Here is an 11,969-nt window from a genome sequence, read left to right as displayed (position 1 = left end):
GTATGTACTGTGTTTGTTGATATGGGCCATGGGCCTGAATACAAATAATAAACAAACTAAGAGTAAAATCATCATCATTATTTCCCATCACTGAATTAGTCTTTTCTTACCAATAATGCAAATTAGGTCTGCATTTGCATAATTGGTATTCCTCTCTATCCCAGGCAGTTACAGGTAGTGTACGACATCTGAGTATAACATCTACTAGTACTATGTAACTTGGTCCCTAATAACCGAGGTCTAGGATCGTGGGGGCACTTCATGTTGGAGTGTCTGACCATCTGCCTCCATTCCTCTCGGTTGTGTTAGAGTTAGGGCTTCCGCAGTTTTCTACTGTTGGATGTTGTCAGCCCATTTTTCTTCTGCCTTCCCCTTTTTCATTTACTGAAGGATTGTTTTTGACAGTCCTTCTGCTAGCCTCCTGTGCAGGCCCCGCGGCGGTGGGGATTTTTTAACGCGTTATTTTAATATAGCCGGCCATCCTACATAGCCGCCGAGAGAAAGTTCCATTCCGCCCACGGATAATATTTGCGGACGGGTGTGAATTACTCGTCGCAGGCATGTGAATGAGCCCTCTGAAAGACTTTTCTAATCCCCTTTCGCTTTCTTCGTGCCGAATGGGAGCAGGCTCCGTGGGCGGAATGGAACCTTCTCTCGGCGGCTATGTAGGATGGACGGCTATATTAAAATAACGCGTTAAAAACTCCCCACCGCCGCGGGGCCTGCACAGGAGGCTACCTTCTGCCCCAACAGCTTCTAAAACGTACAACTACCTCGTCCCTCCACAGATGCTGTCTGACCTCAGTACCCTGTACGGCTCCGTGGACAGGCTGGACGTGTGGGTGGGAGGGATGCTGGCGGGGGCTGGAGCCGGCGCGCCGGGACAACTCTACAGGACCATCATCAAACAACAGTTCTTACGTCTCCGAGATGCTGACCGCTTCTGGTTCGAGAACTCACAAACAAGGCGAGTCTCTCATGTAGCGATATGTGTGAAATGAGTCTACTGTTCCGCATTTACGGTACGTACTTCTAGTTGGTCTTCCTGTTTTCATTGCCAACATTCCTTGCAGTTTTAGCATCCACTACTCTTCTGGCTGTGATTGCCTAATCTCCGAGCTGATTCTGTGGGGCAAGTCTATATTGGCTTCAAACCTTTTAAATCTAACCACACATTTCTCCCGAATAGTGGGGCGGCCAGCGGTTACAGAATGCCAATGGATACAGACGGCCAGTATAGACTCCCCTTGCTCCACAGAATCTGCTTGGAGATTAAATATTGCAACGCCACATCTCAAGCTTATCGCCTAGATAAATTTTTGTCGTCTAACACATGTATCTTAATACTCCAACCGCTCCACATCGTGCGATTTTGTCAGAATGACAATTGCCGCCTCTACTGGTCGTCAATCAAACAAGATTCTTGGTAAGGACGGTTCCCCTGGCTTCGATTTCCAGGAACGTCGTGCCGCATTAACGTTACCGTTCAACGACCTGCCTCAGAAGGCAATGTACGCTCGCTCATCACACATTCACCGTGGTTAGGTCAACGACATTGCACAGATTCTGTACGGTAATCACGTATATATTTCTGCCGCCCCTCTGAAATCCAAAGTAAGGTCATGTACCGTCATTCACAGGTACTACACAGGCATGAACGGGACAGTCACTCCCGTTTTTAATTGGGGTATAACTAGAAGAAAAATTAGACAGAGGAAACAAAACTATTGTCTTTTTTGATAAGTTTTTGAAGAGTATGGGACAGAGGGAAGAAAAAAGATGTGTCAAGCTTCGCACGACAGGTTACTTGTCCATTCGCTCCCACCAATCAAGTTTCAATTTGACATATCAAAAGAAAATAAGGTCATGAAAAACAGACAGTTTACAGTGAGATATTGGTGCGACAAAACGGGGGAGGGGGGGGCTTAGAACAGAACCATATGAGCAGTCTTCCCCCTCTACCTTCGCTCAGCGTACGGTATCACACCTATACTTCGAAGTTTGATGAACCCGGCCGGACAAACTCCGTACGTAGTTTCACCCCTCAAGACTCCTTGATAAATGTTATTAGTTCAGCCTGCGAGAAATAGAACTGTTCAAACAGTGCCTTACATCTGGAAGCCCAGATCTTTTGCCGTTCAACAGCAAAGATGTAGGTCAAAATACACCTCTGAAGGCAGCCCCTATCCACGCACCCTAGCTGGGATGTTTACTGTTGTCATGTAGGATGTACTAGTACCAGACTAAGTAGTCATTTGTAGACTTGTATTTATCACGTTTATTTAGTTGAGAATGGAATTTCAATTCGAAACCCGTGATAACTGGAAAAACTGGTGATAATTCCTTTTTGTGCAAGTATTTCATTACTACAATAAGTTCCTATACAGATCATTCATATTTTAGTAAATTAATGAGATAAGGGTTCGCTATCTCAACAATTCACTAGAAGAAGAATTTTTGCTTTTGTTTTAGTGAATTAATGAGATAGCGACCCTCTATCTCATTAATTCAACCGTTATCACGTGTGAAAGTAGTTATCACGGGTTTCGACTGAAACTGTTTTTTTTTAAATTAAAAAATGAGATAAATAGCTGAATCGTTTGTTCCTGGTTTTGCAGTGGTTTCAGCGACGACGAGCTGAACACTATCCGCGGCATCAAGTTCAAAGACATCCTCAGTCACGTGACAGATGTCCCGTCTGCGCAGCTGCAGGATGACGTCTTCTTCTGGAAAAATGGTGAGTCCAGCACGTCGGCAGCCCGTACTGCGCCTGCGCGAAACCCGGATTCTCACGGGTTTTGTTGGGCGTTTGGTCAACGCTACATCATAAAATCGCTCGTTGCAGACGACATCTTTTCCCATACAACATTTGAAAGCTATAGACAGGTTGTCATCCTTGAATATGCAAATCATGACGTCCTTACACGAGACGTTCTGACGAAGTGCTATGCCCAAGACATTACGGGTTTTGCGCAGGCGTAGTACGTTCTGCCGATGTGCTGGTAAGTAGTTTGAAGGACCAACCCACGTAGAGACCAGGATGCTAATAACTTTGTTTATCATCTAAATATGAATGAATGGATAATGAATGAACAAATGAAGACCACCTTCACTGTATACTTTTGCCTCATTGCTGTGGGGTCGTGTGGCGTAGCGGTAGAGTGCTCGACTCGGAACCAAGAGGTCCAGGGTTCGAGTCCTGACATGCCGCCGATCCGGTGCTCTTGGGAAAGGCACTTTACACGACTTTCCTCACTTAACTCAAGTGAAAAAAAGTATTGTCCTGTTCCGTATTTGTCCTCTGCGTTGGTGACGGCATAAAATAAGTTGATATAACTTGAGTTAGCCGCCACAATGTCTACTCATGAAATGTTGGAATAAAAAAAAACTTCTACAACCACGCATCATGCAGGGCCGCGCATTCGTATGGCCGAACAGGCCATCGAGCCAAAATAAGGGCTTTGAATTGAATTGAATTGGGCTAAACACAGGTCATGCACTTACAAATATTACACAAATACACATATAATATACACTAGTGATGATATGAACTTGAACAATCAATGTTCCCTATTGTTAGATACATGACGGCTGATAAAATTCTCGCTAAACCATGAACAACTATCGCACAACCATAGGTTATCATGGCCCTTATCTTGTTCGATATCAGAAAACTTTCATTCAACACAATCAGACTGTTGCTCACCTCGAATTTTGCTCATCCGTCGACCTTCTTCAGTAGTGAAGTGATTCAATTACTCTGAGCACGTGACCATGGGAGTGTTGAACCAAAGTACTAACTTCATTATGGAATGTACCAACACAGATGAGCTTTCATGCTAAGGCCACAGTAAGTCAATTTTATGGATGACATCCTCCGCAGACTCCAAATCTAATGTAAAATACAAGGCGAGCCCCCCAAAACAAGATTCCTATATTTTCAAATTTTGACATCATAAACCCTGTTAAAGAAGAAATGATAGTAAACCTATATTGTGCTGCCAACTATCAAAACATCCATTTGTCATTGAAACAACTTTGGAAAAGGAAAGTTTTTAATCATTGTACAAATGGTTTTGATTCAGTGGGAACATATAACTGAATGAAATACATCACTGCATCGAAGAAGTCTTGTCTTGTCTCCTCTTTGCATTTTTATCTTCCATACACGTTTCAGCATGGCAAGACATGCCATTTTGCCCATGCATTTTTGGCATGTTGATCACTGTCAACATTTTTTTTTTCAAAATCAGGCAAAAATCATTGCGCGCGCTTGTGTCATCTGTAAAATAAAAATTACTTGCTGTGGTCTAATGTATGTAACTTGTGTTACTTCTTTTCACAAAGATGGTAACGGGTCTCCCCTTGAGGTGGACCCTGCCGACTTGGAGCCGTGTACCGGCAGGACGACCTTCAGCTACTTTGACAACGTAGACTGGGTCACGTTCGGCGTCACCGTCATCGTCCTGTGTCTGTTTCCTCTCGGTAGGTTTCCTAATTTTTTGCGACGTCTCAGGGAGGAGCCTAAAGGTACAGCATTGTGTGCAGTTTGCAAGAATTGTAGGAATGATACAGGCATTTTGTCCACAGGAATGTAATGTCCACAGGCATTTCTCTGACCCACATCTATGCCCACATTCCTGGAAACCCTTGGGAAGACCTCTCTGCCCCAGATGGCCCTACTTTCTGTGACCCCGGGGCTCGTTCACTATACACTCAGGGGAGGAGTGCACTGTATCTGTCTAGACCAAGTCTACCTCAAAATCATGAAATGATGGCAGTGCCATGCACACAATAACCCTAACAGCAACCACCGTCGCCATGGCAATGTATGTTTTCATTGCCAGTCTTGTTTTTTTTTATTACGAAGAAGAAATATGACTTAACATGGTACAATGTATGGCAACAACAAACATAGTGAAAAGATAGGTATAGAATAAGTCTTAAAATCCTAATTACTAAAACAATAAGCGCTAGTATGAGTCGTTGATATAGCGTTAGAGTCGAGTTGGGATAATCGTCAATTTCATCATTTTTCTTCTTCTTAACAAAGCGGTCTTTATATACTTAACTATTTTTTTTTGCATTGTGGGAGCTATCGCATTTAAAATATATTCAAATCTGTCTTTTGCGCTAGCATCGAGTCTCTTGGAATCTGTTATACTTTATCTGAGAAAGATGATTAGCTCGTTATGTAAAATTACATCAGAAACGTAGACACTTGTGTAGTAATATGTAGTACTTGCTATGTCACGACGATATCGTGATGCAATGGTAGTTTGTACAAGTTAGTACAAGTTAGTACGACTTAGTATACGTTAGTACAGGTACTACGCAAAAAGTTCCAATGGTGTGTGTATCCTTGAACAGCTGCGCAGATGAATAGCGAGTGTGTTGTGCGAAGGAGTCGCATTGGGCATATATTGGCCGTGTTTAAGTGAAATCACCCAAACCGCGATTCGGGTAACTCACATTCCTCACATCTGGTCCACGTGCCACACAATCCTTTGAAACCTTGTCCAATCACAATTCGCTTGAGCTGCATTTATTGTTGTTTGATGAAAACACGCAAGGTAGCGTGTTATTAATGTCAGAGGTCAACGACCTGCTTGCTGGTGCCCCCTCCCAGCGTATCTCGGCCGAATGCCGACGTGGTCCCGCCAGAGGCGGTGAAGCTCGCCCTAGAACGGACACATTATTTGACCATTACTGCTCTTTAACTTGCTGCCACGTCAAAGTTGGTATTGCATATAAATAAAGAAATATCACCCCGTAATCCATGACCAGTCGAAGTTACATTGAAATCACATTGCGTTCAGACGAAAATCGCGATGCGGGAAAACCGATTCGAAACCACCTATACAAGTGGTTTGGGATCGAGGCGCTTTCAATGTGATTTGGAGCGTTCAGATGGAGCCACTTGAAACCGGCTTCGGGTTAATGTAAAGCGCCTTGGGTGACTTCACTTAAACACGGCCTATGATGGATTGAACTTAAACTCATCAACCGCGTTTTTAGGTTGCGTTTTCGTCATCATGGTGGCAGCGTGGAGAAACGAACTCCGGACAGAGAGGCGAATGCAGACTCCCAAGAAAAACTGGACCTTCCTCCTAGCGCTTATCAGGGTGGGTACACACTACACATAGTACAACATGGGTGTGAATACGAAACAGTTACTCATTACCTATTACACTGCCCTTTACATAACTTCCACCGTTCAGAACTCCTCAGCAAACTTTCTGGGATCTTAGGACACTCTGTTATCTTACACACTCTTTCACATAGAGCGAAACAACTTTTAAAAATTTTGAACGATTCCCCGGTTTATTCTTTTCGAGTAAACTGTAATTATGTCAACCGCCCAAAATTACATTTTAGCAACAAAACGTTAATTTTTTTTAAATTCGATTTGTGCCCTTTTCATCTTTTGGGTGGGGAATGTGGACTCTCGCTTCATCAATTCGACTGTTTGTTCTTTTCTTTTTCTTCGTTAGTGTTTTGCATTGTTTAGTAATATTAGTTTTATTCGAATAAGTGGCGGCGCTAACATAAGTTACCTAACTTGAGCCCGTCGTCACTTTGTCCTGTACCCTTATTTTGTTAATTGTATTCTGAATAAAACAAAACATGGGAGTGTGTGCGTACACAGAGGGGCTTGGACAAGCTGTCGGCGACAGTTTAGATTGATGATATTTGATTATAATGTTATACTTTGACGAGTTACATTGCGCCGTACAGGAGTTTTAAACGATTTAAAACACAATGGGCGTCATCCACCGGTAATCACCAACAATTAAAAGTCATTAATTAACATCATTTCTTACAACTTCGAGATCATATGCGTACGTAGACTATCATATATTCTAACTCACTACATCAGTCAGTAAACTAGAAGTCAAAGGTCTCATACCTTCGGTCATTGTCGAACTTGACCTTCGTATTCCCGACCCCAACCTACCAAGTATTCTGACAACACATCCACGACATCAACAGTTAACCTGTCTAGTGTATTTTCATCATTAAAGGCAGTTTAAAAAACGCAGCTGTTTCGTTGAAAACTACTTGACCTATGATACAAACACCTATGCCCCACTCAAAAGACCATAGCATGTCCTCAACACGAGATAGCACACCCATGTACATAGCTGCAATACTGTACAAAGCTGCTATATTACCCATAATTATGACTTCACCACCTAGTGGTGAGTCATATTGTTTTTGCTCACGTTACGTCTTCCCCTCCTGCCATTTCTTTAAATTGATTGAACTCCTTCAAACATGAAATTTGGAATGACGGTAGAGTGGGCAAATACCCCCAAGCGTTGTTTTTTTCATTTTTGTGATACAGGCTTTTAGAATGGTTTTATTTGAGCTTTTTGGCTGTGCTATAGAAAATGTACTACATAGCAGTGTGTTACCATATTTGGGGATGAGTCATCAGAATGGCATGTAGAGCAGGCAACCAATAGACATGCAGCTTTCCTCTATTCTCCTTGCTGATTGGCTGTTCAGATCTGATTGGATTAACTCAATGACACCTGTACAAAGCCATGCCATATTGACAGTATGAACTTTATTCAAGTGTTCTGGTAGGTACATGTATGTTAAGCTCTAGCATTGGAATGCGGGGCATAAACGCTTCTTTTTATCTTGAAAAATGAACAGTTTGCAGTATGCAATTGAAAATCCCAACCAATAATGTAAGGGATAGCTACCCAACTGTTGTCACTTCATACTATAGTTATATCAATGTAAAGAATTGTTTTCCCTTGCATTTCTCCTACTTTCTCTGCCATGTCGTGAAATGTGGTGAAGTCATGCTGAATTTGCTCCAAAGCAAATGTCGGCCTTTTTAGTTAACCTTGACATGTGTCGTCCCAACCCCAACGTACCTGTCAAACATCATAAAGATATATGCACCACGCCCCCAAGTTATAATCGGTTCAAAATCACAAACCCTCATTTGGTCGATTATTTGGTTTATATGGTGTACCCATAGGGTAATAACAATACCTCCTTTCGTGTAGCAACGGAATGGCAGGGCAGGAGAGTCCCCACCAGGCAGGTTGTGGTGAAACTGCAGAGCCCGTCTCTGATAGAGGTCAGGGACACGAGAGACACCGTCGTCCGTCTGGTCAACATCGCGAAGATCGCCCGAGGGATCATCCTCGTGTCCACGGACAGGGGCTGCAAGTTCCTGTCCATCCACATCCCCAGGGAATACGACTTGGTAACGTGGATATTCTAGTTTTGTCGTTTGAGAAGCATATCCTCTTGTCATGGCCTCTACCAGGCTTCTAAAGTGGTCGGAAAGAGCAGAAATCGGCCGAATAGACAGATAACATGCCAGGGACGTTGGTCCGCCAAGGGAGGCGGCAAAATGTACTCCTTAGCGCACCAACTCTCCTAGCAGTTCTATTCTTTCCAGCCACTTCCGAAGCCTGGTAGAGGCTACTCTTGTCAGTGATGTACATGTATGTGGAGGTAATCAAACGGTGGTTATTCACTTTTTGTAAGTCACGACCTGGACGGTACAAATTGGACACGATGTCTCAGTAAGAGGTTCACTGTCGTGTCTGTACAAGACAAACTTTTGCGGCTGAATTCTTGGTATTGTCTGCTGAAGGATTGTAACATCCGTTGTCGCCGCGCATTAGTGCACTACTCTTCTCCAAGCAGATATTGTAGACCAGCCTCTCTCTTTCTCTGTATGTCCCTGTGTGTGTGTGTGTGTGTGTGTGTGTGTGTGTGTGTGTGTATTTCCGCATGACCCTTAGGTCAGGTTGTAATGGATACCTTGGTCGGGTTTAGTCTGTGACAGAGAGAGAAAGTCATTAATCGCATCTGGTAGCGCTCGCTGTTTTCACAGGTGTATTTCGTTACATGACCTCCTTGACAGCTGACAGCTGGTGCTGTTTCCCTTGTACGATAAAGAAAGATTTCTAGGCGCCGTGGTGAATGAGATTCGGATACCACCACACTAGAATTGAACGTTTCAAGCCTCGGTCACAACCCGCCGTACGTGCTTTTTGTCCTACGGTTTTTTGAGGCTACGTCTGGTACGTTTTTTCTGAAAACGTGGGGAAGGAGTGGCATCGACGCACGTCACTCGCACGGTTTCGCAAGGTGTAAGAGTGTGTTCTGCATGCCACGTCTGGCCGTGAGCGGTTGCGTGCATCGTACGTGCAAGTGCAAGTGTGTGCGTCTTTCGTACGGTACGTACGTACGCGCGTCGCCCGTACTCGCACGTACGGGTGGTGAATCCGTAGACCGCACGCAGAAAAAGTTTTACATGCACTTAAAGTTCTACGGCGTGTCTGCGTGCTCCCAAATCCGTAGGATTCCGTACGGAGGCGGTACTCACCACGCACGGATGCCCTGCGTTTGCCCACGTTTTTGCACGTAGACAGCACGCAGAAGCACGCACGGCGGGTTGTGACCGAAGCTTCATGCAGGTATGAGATCTCCAAATTCATGTTCATCCTGCCGTACAGGTTCTGAAGTTCTCCAGCCACCACGAGCGGGAGACGTTCCTGTCGGACCTGAAGCAGTTCCTGGCCACCCAGCAGGTGCCCGTGGAACTGCAGGAGGTTGAGCTGGGCCAGCTGCAGAAACAGGCTGTCACCATCGAGGACCGACAGAAGACACTGGAGGACTTCTTCTGCAGCGTTTTTCTACAGGTATGTCGCTTACTTTACTTAGGCTTAGGAACAAATGTCGTGTTTCCGGTTCCCCGACTGACCATAGCACCCCCCCGACCCTAGCCTTGGGGGGGGGCGGGGGGCGACGAGAGACATAAAATATTCGATATGACCTAGTGGTACAGTGCGTACCGAATCACTGGACCGAATTAGAACCAGGCCGAAAGTTTCAGCTGGGATCCAAATAAATAATAGTACAAATGTACTGATTCATTTTAGTGTTGTATTAACTGTACTACTTAGATCACTTCGGCTAAAATTTGGAAAAGTAAATGAAAAACCCACCTACCGACCATTTTTTAAAAACTATAATAGCTAACACAACATTAGTGCACTACTCTTCTCCAAGCAGATATTGTAGACCAGCATGAGCCTATAGACCGCCATCTCGGCTTCAAGAAAATCTGACCGTACGCCCCGGACAGAAAGTCTCGTTCAAGGTCGTATTCGCCTATTTAAAGATGACATCCCGTCTTTAGTTTACAATTCTTGTGTCGGAAAAATATCGTCTGCAACGGGCAAACTTTGCTGCAACGTTGAGCAAACATCCATTGAAAACCGTGATACGGATAAAGTACCTTCTGCCAACATGCTGCACCATATCGGACACCCCTCTTTGCGAGGGGTCACCTTCGAGGACGAGACCGACAATACCTAATACACGCCAAAGGTCAACGGTCGCGACCAATTGTACGCTTAAAGGGGTGTTCTAGGGCCACCAAAAGGCACCATTTTCACGCCCGAAAACACATATACAATAAAAACAAATAGCCCAATAGCAAAACATATACGAGTCTCAAAAGAATCCGTCCACCCAAACGCGAGAAACAGCTGCGAACATAAAAATCTAAATCTCCCTTCCGCGGAAGGATGTCTCCTCCCCCGGAGGTAACAAGGTTGAACTCCAGGCGAAAGCTTTCTAGATGTAGCGTGTGGATTATTTTGACAGGAGCCAATAGCATGTGAAGTATGAATGACAGATAACGTTGGTACGTGATGTCCATGAAGTACATGGAGCGTTCGCAAGCTGAGATGAGACCGCCATAGTGTCTAATGTTTGTTGTATCTTTCAGCTGAACCACGATGATGTTGAGGTATGCAATAGCAATGTATTTTCTGGTGTAATGATACTAAGGTTGAACATAGCCTGGCTAACTGGGTCTGACTGCAGCTGAATGTGCAATGGTGTTAAATCATTACAGTCGAGAAATGACACGTTGTAGTGTGCGACTTGACCTGGTACCACTGGGTGTTGCATTGCTGCGGAAGTCTCGTTGGTGGCGGTTTACCAAATGTAATGACATAACCTCCTTGACAGTTGACAACCGGTGGTGTTTTCCTTTCACGACAAAGAAAGACCTGTAGACACTATGGTGAACGAGAAGAGGGCACAGCCACCTTCACACAAGATCTAGATATGTCATGGAGGTCTGATACGGGTTCTTGTTGTTTCTGTGTTCCCAGGCGTTGAGTAGTTCCCGTGCCATCGATGACTGGGTGGTGCAGCCTGAGAAGTGGAAGGCCAAGAACGCTCTGGACTGTGAGCTTACTAAGGTATCCAGCTGGATAGTTCTAGTCCTTATATATACAAACTGTGGTACTTCGAAAGTGACAGGGTGGATCAATACCTTGTAACATACATGCATGTTGCAAATGGGATGACAAATTCAAGACTGTAATTTGACGCCAAAGATGAAATATCAGAATACAATTTGAAATTGAAAAGGCACGCCATAGCACGTCTTGTATAAGGGTTGCTAGCTTGTCACACATTTGTCTGTGACATGTGTCGTACATTCTACTTACAGACTATAAGCCACAAGCCCACAATGTATTCTTGTTACACAAGTAAACTAGACTATTAAAAAACTACAAGAATTCTTTATTGAACAATACAACAATACAAGGACTAGGACAATGTGGGGCTGTACTCAAGTTTGAAGACGTAAATAAATAATATTTTTAAGCACAGCTTAAAGCACGTGTAAATGTTTACTAGAGTAACGAAAATGAATCTTTACTTATACTTTAAGGTGTCCTTGAAGATACAATTTCGTGCAGTGGGAAATCACCGGAAAACACACTCAAAACAAGCACGTAGCCAGGATTTTGAATGGGGGGGGGTTCTTCCCACTGCTTCAGAGATAAATTTTTATTCAATGACAAAGGGAGCAGTTTTTCTACGGTTCCAGTCCATCTTTTCAAGAAAAATCTTAGACCTTAACATAAAAAGTGGACCAAAAAGTGGACCTTTCAGCTTTGTGGGGG

At 44.0% G+C, this 11,969-nt stretch overlaps 1 protein-coding gene across 1 annotated transcript in view; it reads left to right on the top strand.

Annotated features, from left to right (window-relative positions):
• The window catches only part of LOC109485115 (dual oxidase 1-like), a 55,147-nt gene that overhangs the window by 21,997 nt on the left and 21,181 nt on the right, over positions 1-11,969 (top strand). The window contains 8 exon segments of the mRNA XM_019788547.1: positions 789-967; positions 2,619-2,737; positions 4,348-4,485; positions 6,019-6,090; positions 6,093-6,125; positions 8,028-8,230; positions 9,495-9,680; positions 11,166-11,255. Coding sequence (XP_019644106.1) covers positions 789-967; positions 2,619-2,737; positions 4,348-4,485; positions 6,019-6,090; positions 6,093-6,125; positions 8,028-8,230; positions 9,495-9,680; positions 11,166-11,255 — 1,020 coding nt within the window.

The sequence above is a fragment of the Branchiostoma belcheri genome, unplaced genomic scaffold (assembly GCF_001625305.1).
Source record: "Branchiostoma belcheri isolate BF01 breed outbred unplaced genomic scaffold, Haploidv18h27 scaffold73, whole genome shotgun sequence".
Lineage (NCBI taxonomy): Eukaryota > Metazoa > Chordata > Leptocardii > Amphioxiformes > Branchiostomatidae > Branchiostoma > Branchiostoma belcheri.
Note: the sequence above shows the minus strand (reverse complement) of the source record. Positions and strands in the feature narration are given on the sequence as shown.